Source organism: Elgaria multicarinata, chromosome 11 (assembly GCF_023053635.1).
Source record: "Elgaria multicarinata webbii isolate HBS135686 ecotype San Diego chromosome 11, rElgMul1.1.pri, whole genome shotgun sequence".
Taxonomy (NCBI): Eukaryota; Metazoa; Chordata; class Lepidosauria; order Squamata; family Anguidae; genus Elgaria; species Elgaria multicarinata.
The window spans coordinates 3,050,861-3,070,070 of NC_086181.1; the positions used below are offsets into that span (position 1 = coordinate 3,050,861).

General features: G+C 44.9%; 1 protein-coding gene across 1 annotated transcript in view; it reads right to left on the minus strand.

The window, feature by feature from the left end:
* Positions 1-18,177, minus strand: part of STARD3 (StAR related lipid transfer domain containing 3) — a 43,905-nt gene extending 25,728 nt beyond the window's left edge. The window contains exons 1-2 of the mRNA XM_063137354.1: positions 18,102-18,177; positions 278-559 (exon numbers count right to left, since the gene is read on the minus strand). Of these exons, the coding sequence (XP_062993424.1) occupies positions 278-487 (210 nt within the window). The 5' untranslated portion in view covers positions 488-559; positions 18,102-18,177. The remainder of the gene's footprint in view (positions 1-277; positions 560-18,101) is intronic.
* Positions 18,178-19,210: the final 1,033 nt, after the last annotated feature.

Genomic DNA, 19,210 nt, shown 5'->3' on the forward strand with positions numbered 1-19,210 from the left:
GACCTCAGGTTAGTAATAAGGCAGACAAGGACTGGCAACGGACGGACGCCATGCTAATTTTGGCTGGCCATGAAGGCCTCCTTGGGGTTGGGCGGCGTCACTCTGCATGAAACTCCCGGTGGCATGTCCTAGGCAGCTCTGGGTTTTATACTGCACTTAACTCACTGCTTCCGCTATATGAACCATAACACTGGGAGTTCACCACTCCTGGTTTCCTTGCTTGTTTGGGCCAGACCTGCAGAAAATTTTATTCACAGAGGCCGGTTCCGCAACTCACATTCAGTTCAATTATCCAGAGGAGTGAGATGAAGAGAAGGTCGAAGGTGACAAAGAGGCAGAAGGTCCGCCGCACATCAGAAATGACTCTTCTCCTCTCGGGGGAGAAGTAGTAGTGTGGGGGGAAGCCTTGGCTGTGTGAAAACGAGGAAGCAATGGCAGGAAGGCTCTGCTCCAGGTCACTGTTCTGGAAGTCCGACGGCTTGCTCATCCTCAGACAGGACAGTGGAATTGTTGGCTCTCGTGTCCCAGTGTGTCATCCGTGACGTTGTCAATTGTTCATCTGTTTGGGACTGGGGAAGGGGGAAGCAACAAAGAACAAGGAGATGAGATCTTCCAGATGTTTAAAAGTACCCTTCCTGCTAAGAAGCATATATGAAAGATGCCCTATTTTTATCCTCAACACCGCATGAGATAGGACAGGGTAATATAGGGATGGGGGATGTTTGGCGCACCAGACATTGTTGGATTGCAACTCCCATCATCCCCCACTGTTGGCTGATGGGAGTTGCAACATCCCCCATCCCAGGGCTAATAGGTGGTGACTGGTCACCCAGTGAGCAGAGCAGTGTGCAGAGCAGTGACTAGAACCCCCACCACATCACTAGCACCTGTGTTTCAGGTATGCGCAAAAAAATTTAGCCGCCTAAAGCAAGAGACTGGAGAACAGAGGACCTGAGCAGACCTTACTGAAGGAAACCTGAGTACAAAGAGTTTTTTTAAAAAAATATTACGTTTATATCCCACCTTTTTTCCTTCAAGGAACGCAAGGCAGCATACATAATCCTCCTCCTCCTTTCCATTTTATCCTCACAACAATCATCCTGTGAGGGAGGTTGGGCTGAGAGTCTGTAACTGGCCCAAAGTCACCCAAGTGAGCTTCCATGGCTGAGTGGGGACTAGAACCCGATTCTCCCGACTCCCAGTCCAACACTCTGGCTACTACCCCACACTCCCACCCTCACTTTGACTTCATCACCTGCAGGATGAGAGCTGAGCCACACGTGGCACCTAAGAGAGGCCAGCACAGGCAAAGGGGAAGCAGAATGACACCAAGGTTACCAGCAACACCTTGAACACCCATATACAGGCAGTGCTTCGGAAGCACAAACAGGTGCTGAGATACTGTAAGGGCTATTTACGCTCTCCAATATTTCACGTTTCACCTTTGTTCTACAGATACTATGGGGTGAATAACAAGCAAGCATGCAAGTTCTGGGCCACCTCGTCTCAGCTTCTGTTACTTTAAGCCCAGATGGGGGGTTGAGAAAATTGTCCCCCCTTCCTAGTAGCTGCAACTGTTATATCAGATGGTAATTCATAAACTTGGAAGGAACCAAAGGTCATTTAATCCAACTCCCTGCCCAAAGGCAGAAGGGCTGGAAGATGTTTTTGCAATAACTAGACACCAACAGCAGATTACACAGGTGGCCAAGCCCAGCCCCCTCCTCATTTCCAGCAGCTCTGGACAAGTCCAGGCACCCACTTCTCCCAGACCAAACTATAAAATCCAAACCACAGAGTTTCAAAACCAGAAGATCTTTGATCCCTATTATTCCTGCAGAGCTCGGCTCCAAGAATAAGGGAACAGAGATTCCAGAGCTGCGAACGCTGAAGTCACCGAAGAACATTTCACGTGTTACATTTTAACATATGGAAAAGAAGTTCTCCGGGTACGCAAAATACACATGCATAATTTCATTTCTAAACGGTGCTTTTGCCGTGAAACATATGCCAGCAGCAATTGGAAGAGGATTAGACCTTCCTTCTGGGTATTCTGCAAGAAAAAGTCACCGTTGACACATGTGAGTGCCCTTTCAGAATGGATGCTGTGCATGTGTATGTCATACTTGAATTGGTTCCCAAGCAACATGCAAAGCAGCCCTGTGCAAGAATGATTTTCAAGTCACTAAGCTTCATCTGATGAAGAAAAACATCAAATCACATAACCCAAAATGAACTGGGGCTTCTACTTCCTACAGGAGACATGAGGCCAAAGCGTCTCAAACTGAAGAAGTTCAACCATCTGTGATTCCTGAATAATACATACCAGTACCTCTACCCATCTCCTTGCTCAGTGCATAAGTTCGAATGCAACTTAAATAGCTGTCATTATGTCTCAGTAAAATTAATCATTACCACCCCCCTCTCCAAGTGCAGAACAGCGTATGTATTTTGGTCATCCAAGTTAGGGAAATTCAAGGAAGTTCAACCTTCTGATTCAAACAAATCAAAACCAAACTTCATGCATTATTTTCATTACAAATACATCAATGCAAGGACATAAAGAACTTCAAATTTCCTGTAACGCAATACAGATTCCAATACAAAATAAAATACTTGCCATTTCTGAACAAAGTTGGGCTGAGAAAATAGTCTATTTCATCTTCAGACCATATTTGTCCAATTGGGCCACTTCAAGCACTTTCAGTTGCCACTGCTACATTGAACTGTAACCGGAAAGTGATTGGTAACCAATGCAAGTCTTTCAACACAGGTATAATATGGCCCTGACACTGTGTACTGGATCTCCTTTTTCTGCCCATGTGGAAGAAAAAGGTGGCGGCTCTAACTCCTTGAAAGTTTGCAGAAATGGAATAAAATGTAATATACAGGTTCCCTATATGGGGCGCTAAGAACATAAGAAGAGCCATGCTGGATCAGACCAAGGGTCCACCTAGTCCAGGACTCTGTTCACACAGGGGCCAAGCAGCTGTCTGCCAGGGACCAACAAGCAGGACGTGGTACAACAGCACCCTCCCACCCATGTTCCCCAGCAACTGGTGCACACAGGCTTATTGCCTCGAATACTGGAGATAGCACATAATCATCAGGGCTAGTGACCATTGATAGCCTTTGCCTCCAGGAATTTATCCAGCTCCCTTTTAAAGCCATCCAGATTGGTGGCCATCACTACATCTTGTAGTAGTGAGTTCCATAATTTAACTATGTGCTGTGTGAAGAAGTACTTCCTTTTATTTGTCCTGGATCTCCCACCAATCAGCTTCATGGGAGGACCCCAGGTCCTAGTATTACGAGAGAGGGAGGAAAATGTCTCCCTATCCACGTTCTCCATACCATGCATAATTTTGTACACGTCTATCATGTCTCCCCTTAGCCTCCTTTTTCCAAGCTAAACAATCCCAGTTGTTGTAACCTTCCTTCATAGGGGAGATGCTCTAGCTCCTTAATCACTTTAGTTGCCCTTTTCTGCACTTTTTCCAGCTCTATGATATCCTTTTTTAGGTGTGGTGACCAGAACTGTACACAGTATTCTAAGTGTGGTCGCACCATAGATTTGTATAAAAGCAGTATGCTATTGGCCATTTTATTCTCAATTCCTTTTCTTATCATGCCTAACATGGAGTTTGCCTTCTTTACAGCGGCCACACACTGGGTGGACGTTTTCATCGAGCTGTCCATCCCAACCCCAAGATCTCTTTCTTGTTTGGTCACCACCAGCTCAGATCTCATTAGGTTATACTTGAAGTTGCTTTTTCCCCCCCCCCAACGTGCGTCACCTTATCCTTGCTTACATTGAAGCGCATCTGCCATTTGGATGCCCACTCTCCCAGCTTGGAGAGATCCCTTTGGAGCTCTTCACAATCCCTTTGTTTTAACAACCTTAAATAATTTGTTGTTGGCAAACTTGGCCACTTCACTGCTCACTCCTAATTCCAGATCATTTATGAATAAGTCGAAAAGAATTGGTCCCAATACCGATCCCTGTGGGACCCCACTATTTACTTCCCTCCATCGGGAGAACTGACCATTTATTCCTACTCTCTTCTTTCTGTTCTCTAACCAGTTACTGATCCATAAGAGGACCTCCCCTCTTATTCCATGACTGTTAAGTTTGTTCAGAAGTCTTTGGTGAGAGACTTTATCAAAAGCCCTTTGGAAGTTCAAGTAAACTATGTCCACCAGATCACCCCATCTATATGTTTGTTGACACTCTCAAAAAATTCTAGAAGATTAGTGAGACAAGACTTCCCTTTGCAGAAGCTGTGTTTATTCTTCTTCAGCAGGACCTGCCCTTCTATATGTTTACTAATTTTGTCTTTAATAATGCTTTCAACCAATTTACCTGGAACAGATGTCAAGCTAACCAGCCTGTAATTTCCCAGATCCCCCCTGGATCCCTTTTTGAAAACTGGTGTTATATTGGCCATCTTCCAGTCCTCTGGTACAGAGGCTGGGCTTAGGAACATGTTTCATATTTTTGTGAGGAGGTCTGCAATTTCATATTTGAGTTCTTTCAGAACTCTAGGATGGATACCATCTGGGCCTGGTGATTTATATGCTTTCAATTTCTCAATAAGGTTGAGAACTTCATCTTTTGTCACCACTGTTTGCCTCAGTTCCTCAGACTCCCTGCCTGAAAACATCAGTTCTGTCCTGTATCCTCGGCAGTGAACACTGATGCAAAGAATTCATTCAGCTTCTTTGCAATTTCCCTGTCCTCCTTTCCTCCTGTCCTACCACACGCACTGCTGCATAAATGTGAGACTTTACATTTTCATGGTAAGCATGCAGATTTATCCACACGTGAAACCATTTGAGAATGGTGTAGGTGAGGATAACTTATTTGGAGTTGGAGACACAGCTGAATGTGGCAGGAAAACAAGTTTGCTCAGAGATTGCCCAAGAGAAACAGAGCACGGGCAGCGTTTTTGGCCACTCTTGCCAAGCGGCTCTGTAGCCAATCTCCGGAACCCACACTGGCATGACAGATGACACGCTAACTCACCATAGGTAATACAACCCTTACTGCAGACCATGAGTTCCCAAGGTGGCCTATTTGGGAGAAAGAACCTGCTGTGGGAGGAAAAGGAGCTCACAGATGATACATTAAGCCATCTTAAAAGTGCCATCCAAACCCAGTCTATTCCTTCATGGTTCATACAGAAGCGGATTTCCAGCTTTCTGTTAATACTATTTTTGTTACTGAAAGGAGGCAATATTTTATCAATTCTAGAATTGATAAGCAATTCTAAGCAATTCAACAAAGCTGATGCATCAAAATTCAACCTCTCTCCAATAATTTGGCTATTAAATTAATCTAGCCCTAATACATTTTAAATTTTGGTGATGGTCCAGCAGACATGGTATAAGTCAGTTCTATGCACACTACATTTCCAACACCACTATTTATTCATTCCGTAGATTTGATTTAATCATTAGGGTGTCAAACGCCTTATATAGTACCTTATAGTTGGGCTTATTGCAAAGTGGAAGAAATAGTCAACTCTTTGATCATTTCATGAATCTTTTTCAATTTCTCATAATCAGAATGTCATATTGAGATGCAACCTTTCCATCACCCCAATATCATCTGCCAAAGAACTGACACACAAATAGGACAAACTTTCCAAATACCTGCCTAGCTACCTCAGGCACTTAACAATGTGAACCTAGCACCGACAAGTTGTGATTCTTCCCTTGCCCTCCTTACCATTGGCCTACTGACTAAAATGTTAAAGCTGTATCCAGGCTGTGCCACTTCAGATTGGGGGACGGGGGGGGGGGGGCTCACATGAATGAAAACTCTGCCATACCAAAAAATCCATGCATATAGATAACTAGCATACCAAAGGGAAAGATTCTAGTATAAACACTGGCATCCTAGTGTTCTAAGTGCAAGGAAACATTGTACTGAGATGGCACAGTGCGGAAACAGATATACCGCTTCAATGAAAATTAGGTAGTTGTGTAGGCTTGAAATCCAAATACTTGATTATTGTACTAAAGAGTTACCCCTGCCTCCTAGTGTGTTACAACAGCCTCCCCTAACCTGGTGCCCTACAGTTGTTTTGAGCTACAATCCCATTATCCCATGCTGGCACCAGGTTGGCAAAGGCTGTGCTACACAATCAACTACCTAAAAAAAAATCCAGGTTAAGCACAGTTCTGCTAGTAGTTCAACAGATCTGAAAAAAGCAAGACCTGCTTATGTGCCTAACTACCATAGAATAACAACTCTTGGGTGCATTTCAAACTCCTATGTGTTTGATTGAGGAAGTGATGGAGAGAATGAAATGCATTGTAATGAGTCAACTCCTAGCGGAATTACTAGCCACAACAACTCAAGAGAACACCCATATGCAAGTCTGAATACCAGCTACTAGGAACAGGAGGCCCAACACCTTTATGTCTGTCTTGTGAATACCTAGATACATCTCAGTAGCATCTGATGCCATTAACTAGCCCTGGAAAAACCTCCTCCAAATTCCCAACATATTTAGGGTCAGCCATACCACATTCCTAAACCTTTGCCTATGTTCCTTCATACACATCTCTGTGGGCCAGATTTGGCACACGGGACAGAGATTCCCCATTCCTAGACTAGACCTTCTTCAGATCCAGCAAGGCAGTTTTTATGTTCCTAAAATCAATGATTCTTGACTCAACTTCCCGCAGGACTGTGTTAACAAGAAGACTCTTCTTAACTTAGCTGATATTTCTTGTCTCTGACTCTATCCCTCTTGACTCTATCTGGACCCCTTGACATTACTTAGACAAAAATCCAACCACTTTAGAATATGAGCAGATTCGTATCTCACGCTAATCTACCCTACGGATAAGCCATGGTGGGTTGTTTGTTTGCAGGATGACCCACTGTATGCCTGAAAGACAATTGGTCTTAATGTGGCTTATTCTCCCCCTCCTTCCCCACCCTCCAGTCCTTCTTCACTTCCTGGCTCCCTTTGACAGCCGAAATATATAAAGGAAATTGACTAGGCAAGACCACACTTATGGGACAACCATAAGTGAGGTCTTGAGAAATAATAATAATAATAATAATAATAATAATAATAATATCCCACTTGTGCATTTTTGAGGTACTGAAAAATAAAAAAAAGCTGGGGAATAAGTGACAGTGCTTTCAAAGTGCCATTTCCGCATTAGTGGAAGGGCAGTCACTGGCAAGGGAGGCTGGAACAGTTACAAGAGCTGTTTTTGCTGCTCTTGCCAAAGGACTCTTCAGTCGATCACAACAACCCACGATAAAATTGGTCTTCCAGACAACATGACAACCCACCATGGGTATGAACAACCCTACAACAAGCCATGGATTCTTTCCATGGCTTGATCGTGAAAAATAAGCCACCCTGTGGAAAATGCACTGGGTTCTGATGATATGACAACAAACCATGGCTAGCTACCCACCCACAGTGGGTTGTCGTGTCATGAGAACGGCTAAGAGAATTGTTATAAATTTCAGTTAATAATGCACAATCAAACAGGGTTATTTCTGGTCTTCCATAGATGCTGAAAACAGATGAGCACATTTGTTTTCTCACCCAGTTTCTTATCAACACAATCCCCAGAAGGAGATGAGTCAAGAACTGGGTGACCATGTGGAAAAAGGGGGTTTTGTTTGGTGGAATAAAAGAAATAAATGGAGTATCTTTGTGAAGCAGAATATTCTGTCTCAAGTCTCTACTTTGTGTTAGAACAATACCACTGACAGGGGATTTGGGGGCTGGAAAGGCAGACATAAGGCTGATTCATACACATGGCAGCACTGCTGAATCTTCAGCCATGAGGGCATCTGGGACTTGGTTTGCAAAGAAAAAGAGTGTTTACAAATGGAAACCGTAACTGCACATGTTTTCATGTGACTACAACAATGGTGGTAGCCTGGTCACAGAATTTGCAGCTATCACACATAGGGCCTGTTCAGACAACACACTAAGCCATGGTTAGGCCACTAACTCCTTTGCAGCAAATTCTTAGTGAACAAGTTAGCCAACAAGTTAGGAATGGTTCACGTGACATGCTAAGTCATAGTTTACATTACATGCTAAGCCATAATGTTTAGCTCAAAATGCTTAACCACCATGGCTTAGCGTGTCATCTGAACAGGGTCATAGAGTGCATGCTAGGCTCACAAGCTACCTCCTCTACACAAATATAGGCAACCAGAAGATTTCCTAATGGAGGGGATTTGCTATCAACATTGGACATGTAAACAATGTTTCTCCTATAGCAGCTGCACTGCAAGGAAAATGTCTCACCGCAATTTAAATTTTAGGATGTTGAAAACAGGGTTGCTTAATGTGGAAGGCCCCAGTGGCACCTTCTGCTTTCTGAAAATGTTTTAGTGCATGATTTCAGAAGGGGAATGCACAGACTTATACAAGGGTCTGTAAAGACAGAACATGGGGAGAAAAGACAGCTGCTGCCTTGGGTTGCTACAGAAATGCATACTACTCTTCAGGATTGGCGTAAAAGACAAAAGTTGGATAAGTAATCCATAGAATAAACAGGGGGAAGATTATCACAACAGCCCAAGATAAAATTCATAAAGTCCTTTTGCTAAGAGGAGCAGCACAGATCTAGGCTTGCACCTGTTTGATTGCCTGTATTTATTTATTTACAATATTTATATACCACTCCCCATTAAGAATTTTGGAGTGGTGGACAAAATAAAATAGAATAAAAACACATTAGAAGTACATTTTTAAAAAGAAACAAAGTGCAAAATAAACCGCACCTGGTCATTAAGGGAAGGCTTCCTGGAACAATGACATTTTCAGGAGGTGCCAGAAGGAATACAAAGTTGGCGCCTGCTGACCTCCAGAGGCAGGGACTTCCATAGGAGGGGGGCCACCACACTGAAGGCTCTTCCCTTGGTGGACTCCAATCGGACGCTAGGTCTATGAGGAACCACCACCAGCATGCCCTCAGATGACCTCAGTGACCGGGCAGGTTGATAGGGGAGAAGGCGTTCTCTCAGGTATCCTGGTCCATGTTGTTTAGGGCTTTGTATACTAGTACAAGAACCTTAAACCTGGCCCGGTAGCAAATACGCAGCCAGTGCAGTTCCCTCAGCAAAGAAGTTACATGCTGGAAAGGGTCAGCTCCAAAGGGTCAGCTCCAGACAACAGCCGAGCTGCAGCATTCTGCACCAGCTCCAGCTTCTGGAGCAGCCCCATATAGCATGCATTGCAGTAATCTAATCTTGAGGTTACTAATGCCTGTACCACCATGGCCAAGCTGTCCCTGTCCCGGAGAAGATGTAGCTGGCAAAAGGCGAAACTGGTAAAAGGCACTCTGAGCTGCAGCGGCCACTTGAGTCTCCAGTGACAGAGATGGATCTAAGAGTACTCCTAAGCTACAAACCTGATCTTTCAGAGGGAGTGCAACCCCATCCAAACGAGGCAATAAACCTCTCCCCTGGACTCGAGAACCACATATCCACAGAGCTTCTGTCTTGCCAGGATTCAGTCTCAGTTTATTGGCCCTCATCCAGCCCATTACTGAGTCTAGGCACTGGTCCAGGACCTGCATAGCCTCACCTGATTCAGCTGTCCCAGGAATATAGAGCTGTGGGTCTTGAGCATATTGACGGTATTTAGCTCCAAATCCCCTAATGACCACTCCCAACGGCTTCAAATAGATGTTAAATAACATTGGGGACAAGATGGTGCCCTGCGGCACCCATAGCTCAATTGCCAAGGAATGATCACCCAACGCTACTCTCTGAAAACAGCCCCGTAGATAGGACCAGAATCACTGTAGCACAGTGCCTCTGATGCCCATCCCATGGAGTTGATCCAGGAGGATACCATGGTCGATGGTATCAAAAGCCGATGAGAAATCAAGCAGAATTAACAGGGTAGTACTCCCCCTGTCCCTCTCTTAATAAAGGTCATCCATCAGGGCGATCAAGGCTGATTCAGTCCCATAAGCAGATCGAAACCCAGACTGGAATGGGTCTAGATAGTCAGTATCCTCCAAGATTGCCTGCAGTTGCTTCACCACAACCCTCTCAAGTACCTTCCCTAAAAAGGGGGTGTTTGCAACTGGACAGTAGTTGTCTAGTACAATTGGGTCCAGGGTGGACTTCTTCAAGAGTGGTCGCACTACTGCCCCTTTAAGGACAGCAGGGACCACCGCTTCCCGAAAGGAAGCATTTATCATTTCCTGGGCCCAACCAGTCAAACCCCCTGGGGGTTATAAGCCAGGAGGAACAAGGATCGAGAGTGATTGGTCGCATTGCTGCAAGCACCTTGTCCACATCACATCATCAGGCCGCAATAACTGGAACTGATCCCACAAAATCAGGCAGATGGTGGCATCAGACACCTCAACTGGAGCTGCAACTAACAACAGCATCAAGCTTGCTGTGGAGACAAGTGATTTTGTCCTCAATGTGTGATGCAAAAAAGTCACAGCCAATCCTCGACAAGGCCAGGGCCCCATTTGCAGGGGAGGGTGTTAGCAGCCCCTGGACCACCCAGAAGAGCTCTGCTGGATGGTTACTCGAGGACGCAATGGAGGCAGCAAAATAAGCCTTCTTTGCTGCCCACACTGCCACGCAATAGGCATGATTACGCACTCTAGAGCATGCTCGGATATCTTCGCTTCAAGTCTTACGCTATTCTACGCGCTTTAGCCGATGTCCAGCCTGTTTCATTGACCACAGCTCCCTAGTACACCAAGGAGCAGAGTGGGCTCTACAGGGCTGGAGGGGGCACTCAGGTGCAATCAAGTCAACGTATGTTCGCCTCCATCCTTGTTCACCATCATGGCTGCCACCACTATAGATGTGATTACTTAGAGCCATTTAAGATGCAACTACAACTCTACTGCTCTGGAAGGAGTTTTACTCAATTGGCTAAAAGTTGTTATGTGTGTTGATTCACAAACCATAGAGATATGTACAATTCAGTTACTAAAATCCACCATCACATCCATAAAGGAAAAAAATATATGTTGTTGTGTATATTGAGATGGAGATGGTGGCAGAGAGAGTCCAGTAGCTAGAGCACAGCCCACAAAGATACAAAACCAAGTGTAGTGGTCAACCCTGCAATGGGTCCCAACTCTATGGCCTGAAGTGTTGGCAGGCACTCAACCTATTCTCTACCCTCAAGGTTTCACAAAATGAAAGAACAGTAGGATAATCAACCTGACCACACCAATCTCATCAAAGAAGCTGCTTGAACATTAATTGGCTAAAGCAGATCACATAATAATTTGTGCAATTTCTGTAAATACTTTCCTTAAGTTAAAAAAAGGAGTCAGGTGATGAGTCGGGTCAGCTGGGGGAGGTACAAGCTAGAGTCCAGGGGGCCAAGCTGGTGAAAGCCAACGGAGCTCTACCCCACAAACTGATTCCTCTGACATCCCTAACACCATTTATATACCACCCTCTCTGCTTAAAAGCCATCAAAGCAATGTACAACCATTTTAAATATTAAAACCTTAAAATGAGAAAAACGAGGACATTAAAATAGTAAAAAAAACCACCATTAAAATGACAGTTTTTGAAAGGCTAAATTGAACAGACATGTCTTCATACTCTTTCTAACGGCCAAGAGAGTAGGATAAGAATGAAACAATGTAAATAATACTCTAGTTGTAAATTAACATGGGTTAGTGGCCACATTTTTACCAATGCTCAGGAAATATGAACATGTTTCAATGGGAAACTTAATTTAAATCAGTGATTTAAATCAACCTTTTTTCTTGCTGATTTATATCAATGCACCCTGGTACCAACCCACTAAAAATATGTCCATAGAGTAGAAAAGTTAAATCATTTTTTAAAATGTTCCTCTAGTTTCCCCTCAGCCCTACAGTGTCAGTATAGATGCCTTAAGTTCCCATGGGCAATCATGAAACCTCAGTTTCCCAGAGGTATCAATACCATATTTCTTCGATTCTAAGACACTTTTTTCCCTAAAGTAACAGCTCTAAAAATTGGGTGCGCCTTAGATTCGATGGCGCCTTAGAATCGAAGAAATACGGTAATTACATTTGTCGAGTCTGCAGCGGGACAGGCGGGGAAAGAGGGTAGGGGGTGAAGAGCGAGTGAGAGAGAAGGGAGTGGAGAGAAGTGGGGGGAGGGGCAACGTCTCGGAGCATCTCAAACATTGCCGCCGGGAGCCGGCTGGGAGGGACCCCAGCTCCGGCAGGCCAGTGAGCTTCCAAAGAGCTCGGCCTCGCCTCTGTTAAGAAGATGGGAAGCGGAAGAATCACCTGAGCAGCGCTGGTTGGGCTCGCTTGCCTGCCCACCCCCTCCCGTCCGTGTGAATGGTGCAGACCAGCATTTGAATGCATGTGTGGCTGTCCGTTCCCAGGCAGGAGACGATTGGTTCCTGCTTCCCATTCATGTAACCTGCCTCTATGCGTGTGCGTGTGGGTGCGCGCGCGTGTCTGTGTCTCGCTCGCTCCCTGTTCCTCTCCCCCTCCGCTGCGTGTATGTACCGTAAAATTGCTTTGCTGGCTGATTGGAGAAATTTATTTTTTCTTCGAATCAAAGCTTTTTTCCCCTGTTGGTGGCACTGAAATTAGTGTGCGCCTTAGATTCGATGGCGTCTTACAATCGAAGAAATATGGTACATCTTTCAACACTTGAGGCAGTTGAAAATTGGATGTATGCCGTATTATATTTGTTTATCTTTAAGGTGTCTCAAAACTCTTTGTTGTTTTAATGGCTAGGAGTTAACCAGAGGGCCCTAAAGACAGTTCTAGTGCATGTAAGCCTATGCAGCAGGGTCTTGCTATTTATTGTTTTACTCTGTACAGCACCATGTACATTGATGGTGCTATATAATTAAATAATAATAATAATAATAATAATAATAATTTTCCAAAACTTTACTTTCTATTTTAAAGGACCTAGAAAAAAAGTCAACCCTACTCCCCAGAACACACACCTGCTTTTGCTGGAAGCTCTGCCCCCAATTTCTGCTTATAAGGCGGTGGCACTCAGTAAGCGTAGTTCTTTCCCTATACATCCATGACCAGTGGAAACTCAATGTCTTGAGTTCGCAAGGCAGCCACAGAATGCAACTCCTGCCATTCTCTCAAAATACACATTCACTTCTCATTAATCGAACAGGGGAAGAAGGACCGACACATATAGAAAGGAAATATTCATATTTTAAAAATTCTGTCCTGCCTTGGTGTGGCACTCAAGGTGATGTAAAATCTAGGATGTCCACTTCCCCCTGACACGCAAACACGCATCCTGACATGCAGACACGCATTCAGACATGCGTGTACATACGCGTGTACACGGCCACCCGCACATGTGTACCCACTTGCACACACACGCAGCCCCCCTAGGACACTCTACTGAGAGCTACGTCCATTCCCCTTGACATTGTCCCCTTCGCAAGCCCCACTTCCCTTCCAGGAACACGCATAGGGACACCTAGAAAAAGTAAAGGGGCGCACAAGGCAGGGAGGGGGGAGTGGCCAGATGCCCCCAGGAAGAACTCTATTTACCCCCATGCAAGCAGCACTTAGGCACACATCAAGCCCCTTAACCTTGTCAGCTCCAGAGGACCCTGATTAAGTTAATCCTGTCGAATCCACTCCGCTGGCTAGCTACCCAGACATCGCTTAGGTGCACCATAGGTGAGTTTCAAATGACACTGACCAGTTAAACTCAGCCAAGTCCTTACGACTGCCCCCTAGCCACATCACCAAGAGGGGAGGGACTACAGGCACAAAGCACACCTGGGAACAAGGAAGTAAGGCACATGGCAATGGCTATTCTCCTTCTGACCACTGCATAGAAGTATATAAGCTATTGTCTTGCCTCAGCGCCGTGTGACTCTGATTTAGCAGCGTGAGCGCCAAGAGGTCACCTTATTCTCGAGAATAAACATTTGGAGCCCAGCGCTTTCCTGTGATCTTTCATGAGTGTTTCAATATTGGACTTGGATACACTCGTAGGCATAATTTATGCAACAAAGGTGGCTCACGTGTGATCCAAAATTACACAAAGCAACCACAAGCAAACTAAGAGTTAAATACAGAACAGCAGATAATATAAAGCTAGTATTAAGAATGAGGGGGCAGGCAAAAATAATCACACAAAACATCCAAGAGAGTGAAGGCATGCTGGAACAATAAATAAATAACTCTTCAGTCTGGAACAAAGTCACAAAGGAGAGAAACAAACAAATCTCCATGGGCAGGGCATTCAATGCCTGATCACAGCAGCAGAGAAGGCCCTACCATGAGTTCCTGGAAAAACACGCTCCAGATATTGGTGGGATGTACAACAGAGCCTCTGTCACTGACCTCTGAAAAGAACTGCATGCATATGGTAAAATACTGCCTAGGTATCCTGGTCTTAAGTCATTTAGGGCTTGTGCAAATAATCCTATGCATGTTTACTTAGGAGTAAGATCAATAGTAGTTACTCCCAGGTAAGCATGTATACTAGTATACACTGTGCAGGATCGCAGCCTAAAGATATTAGCTAGAACTTAGAATTCAGCCTGGCAACAACCCAGTAGCCGGTGAAAATGGTACAGCAAAGGATTCACACTGTTCACTTCTTTCTCCCTATCCGTACTTCTACTTACACATCAAAGCTGCACACCATCCTGAGAACCCCTCATCACTTCCCTCTTCAAATTCTACTAGAGTTCTCAGAAATCCTAATGTTCTGAATCTACATTGACTGGGTTTGGACACAATAGTCAACGGTTGATTAAATAGTCCACAGTAGTCTAAATCATCCACTGTTGACTACTGTGTCATCTGTCGGTTATTTCCCCAAAATAACCAATGCAAATAATCAATGGTGTGCAGTGTTTATTATCTGCACGACCATCGATTATTGTGTCCTGTGGCAGGCTCCGTTGATTCTTTCCCATGCCTACAGAGTAGCTGACCCCGGTCCTTGTTGCTCTAGCTGCCCCACTCCTTGCTGCTTTGGCCCCGCTGAAAGGAGGTGGAGTGATCCCATCTGCCACTTGCTGCTGTAGCAATGACCATGCTGCGTCTTTTCCCTTGGCCGTCACCGCAGCAAAAAGCGGCAGTGCAATATCCTCTCCTATCACTCTGCCTCCTTCTTCCTGCGGCAGTGGCTGCAGCAAAAGATGCGCCGAGGCTGTCGCCGCAGCAACAAGCTGCTTTAGTCCCCCACTGTCCGCCTCTCCCCATGGAATGGCGGTGCCCCGATATGGTAAGCCAGAACCAGCGTCGTCATTCAGTGGGGAGGGCAGAGGGGGGAGAGACAAATAGTCAACCCTGTGGACTCCGTGTACACCAGGGTTGAGTATTAGCATGTTGCATTCAACGCAACATGTTAATACTCAACCATGGAGTGGATTATGCCCACAGCATTGATTATTGTGTTGTCTGAACGAGCTCATCCCTGGGGTTTGAGCAAGGTAATGCAAGGATGGAAGCCAATGACCATTTAGAGCAGGGTTAGGCAGCACAGTGTCCTCCAGATATTTTGGACTACAACTCCCAGTATCCCTGACCATTGGCCATGCTGGCTGGGGCTCATGGGAACTGTATTCCAAAACATGCCTGCCCTCTTTGAGATCTCAACCCTATCCTCCTAACTCAGGGAGGGAGACCCTGTGGCCTTCTAGACATTGTTGGGCTTTAACTCTCATCACCTCTGGCAACTGCCAAGCTGGCTGGGACTGATGGCAGGTGCAGCCTAACAACATATGAAGGGCCATAGGAGCTCCACCCTCACCGTAACTGACCTCAAGTCCAGGATTATTGCTCTTTTCCATAAGGTCTGGAAGTGTGTTATTATGCCCATCTGCCCCCCTCTCCATTGCTCTCTCACTCTAGATGAGACACAAAGATACTGGAGAGAAAGAAAAAGCTGGGAAAAGTGTGATGGTTTAAGATTCAGAATGAACAAGAAGAGTGGAGATGGACCATATAAATAGCCTCTCCACCCACCCCCACTTCTGGTTTTTCAATCTGAGACTTACCTCCTTCCACTCGGAAACAGGCAAACCCACTTAGGGAGCATCAGCTGCCTCTCCGAGGTCAGAAAGGTGCCTTTGGAGAGGAGGTAAAGAGGGCATTCCAGTGGGAACTGGAGAGGCCGATTTATCAGGTATGCCGAGGTCTCTCCAGCCTCCTCCTCTGAAATGCCCCAGCTAGACAGAAAAAGCCCTTCTAGCTGAAATGCAGAGCAGGAAGCCCCACACCTCCGGCTCTGCATTAGACACATGTAAACCTCAGAGTTTGGAAACTTACAAGCATTGAGGGCGCAATCAATAGGGTTGCACCCTTGACCTGGTAACTCCTAACCTCTACACATCGAACCAGTACTCTTCCTAGCCCCTACACAATGACCCGGCCATCTTCATACACATGCTTGTCACCACAGAAGTTGGTATAGCCAGCATAATGGTTGAGAAATTCAGCAATTACTCAGGAAGGCCCTGGACTGAATCTCACTTGTGCTGCTAACTCACTAGATAGGTCAAAGAAATCTGGTTTCTCCTCTTCAGGTTTCATTTGCAATATGGAGATAATACTGACCTACCTTACTGGGTTGTCATGATGGATGGGAATAAGATAATTTTTGCTGTACTTCCTTTATGTTTGCTCCTTTCTTCTCACATGCCAGGTTGTTTTTGAATGGTCTGACTACTGACTATTACTCATCAGATAATCTCGGGAGTCATTCCAATCCCATACTGCCTTTTAGAAAACTAATAATCTCCCTTTCCCCAGATTAAATTTAATGAACATTCTCTTCCTCTTTTATCTTTTTTCAATGCTAAATGCACATGCATTAAAAGAATCCTAGAAAAAAGCTTTGTCCCTATTGTGTAAATGTTTTCACCTTCTGATTTTAAACTCTCTCATAAAGAGAGCCTGAATATGCTCAGAGGCACTGTCACCTTGATAAATATATCTTATTTCAGCTGTTAACATGGTGAGTAAAGCTGTTATGAATCAGAAAGTCTCAAGTTCAAATCTTAGCTCTGCCACAAACTCACTATGCGGTGTTAGGCAAGCCACTATACTCCACAACAATTTAAGACTACAGAAAATATGAATCTTTAAGATGTCACAAAGCTCTTTCATTTTTGTGCAACAGACTTAACACACCTACCCCTCTGGAAGTTACTATTTTACACAGTTCATGCAAAGATGCCTACAGCTATTGTAAAGCACAAGTTATCTATGAATCATAAAGACTCTGTACAAATCGTACCTTCACCATGAACTTTAGTTAAGCAATTCTCTCAGCCTCATTTGTCATTAGACCTAAATGTTTACTATATTTTCTCTATACCCGCCAATGAAAGGTAACACTTCAGGCATTCAATTAAGTGAACTGTAGCCCATGAAAAGTTATGCCAATATAAATGTGTGAAGATACTAGAAGACTCATTGCTGTCACCCCTCTGCACCCATCAGTAATATATAAGGATAATAACAAGTAGGTAAAGGGTAGCTAAGCTGCCATTCAGGAAGTTCTAGATACGGATCTTTCCTAAGGCCGTAGAAGAAGTAAGCCTTTCTCCCCACCTCATACCCCAAGTCCCACATTTACAACATGAGGATAAAGAGATCACCTTAAAGCCTGACACGTTTTTTGTGACATAGGCTTTTATGGGTTATAGAACACTTCTATAGTGTTCTATAAGAAAGCATATATAGAATTTTCTATATAGGGTTTCTATATAGAAGGCAACGGCCGACAGAAAGCTCTGGCGTGGGCAGGTCCATGAAGTCACGAAGGGTCGGAAGCGACTAAACGAATAAACAACAACAAAAGAACACTTCAATTAGCCTCCAAGGTGCCACAAAAATCGTTGTCCTTTTTGTTCCAACAGTTTAACAAGCTGCGTCTGTGGAAGTTGTGGATATTAGGATGCTGACCTGCCTTGCAGGATTGTTGCAAGGATTCCTAAGCTAATATACGTGAATCATTTTGCAAAATCTAAATGGCTACATAAATGCAAAATATTACTTAAGAAGAATAAAGACCCAGCTTTCGCGCGTCCGCATTCTTTCCCTAGGAACCCGTCACCCACGTGTGCAAAGCTGAGCTGCGGCCACTATTGGGCATTTACCTGGTCAGTCACTGCCTTCCCAAGGGCCTCAGTCTCCCCCAATAACAAGAACCAAGTGAAAAAGGCGGAAGTAATTCCCAGCTCGGGCCGCATACTACTTCCGGTCACATGATCTCAGTGTGACCACAGAGTTGGCCGGCATACAGTCTCTCTCCCCACGCCCACGCCCTTTTCTGGTTTCCTCCGCTTAACTCCGAAAGTAAGGGGGGGATGGGTGGAGTCCGAGACTTCGCTCCACCGATAAATGGGTGGGGCGTGGAATGCCAGGAGGCCATCTATTGGCTGTCTGCGGCGAAGGAGGCGAAAGGAGCTCACGTTCATTAGTTGAAAGGAAATCGATTAGATATATCCCCCCTATTGGCTGCGGTGGAGAAGAGGGGTGGGCTTAAGGCGTGGGACAAAGCGTTCTTGTGTCGAGTGGAACAAATGCGGCGGGGGGCGCGCGCGCGCGCGCTTTGCCTAGTGACAGATGAAAGTGGCGCAGTCATTGGTTGAAAATAGAAGAGGCGCGAGGCGCGAATTGTTCCAACGGGAAGGAGGCTTTGACGATTGTTGGCTGTAGTGAGAGCAGGCGGGGCTGGGAGTGGGGGAAGTGTGCAAGTACAGCAGATGTGCGAGTGCCGTGCCGTTGGCTAGCCTTTAAATCCAAACAAAAAGCAGGAAGGCAGTAGTATAAATAATCTAATGTTCCAAAGTGCCCAAGGGACAATACTAGGGGGAAATAGTGACCATTAACCTTATTTGTTTACAAATATACCTGATGCATCACCTGCGTGGTCATAGATGGCAACTCTGCATACAATTTACTCATAAGACAATCATCTTTTTACAATAAATACTTTCTAATACACAATATACATATATCACAGTCAGTTTTAAGATGCAGTCAAGTGCTGTTAATGACATCAAAGTAGTACTGTTTCAACTATATTTCTAGGACAAGATAAATATAGTTGAAACAGTACTACTTTGATGTCATTACCAGCACTTGACTGCACCTTAAAACTGTGACTGATATATGTATATTGTGTATACATATATCATAGGGGTGACCCTATGAAAAGGAGGACAGGGCTCCTGTATCTTTAACAGTTGCATAGAAAAGGGAA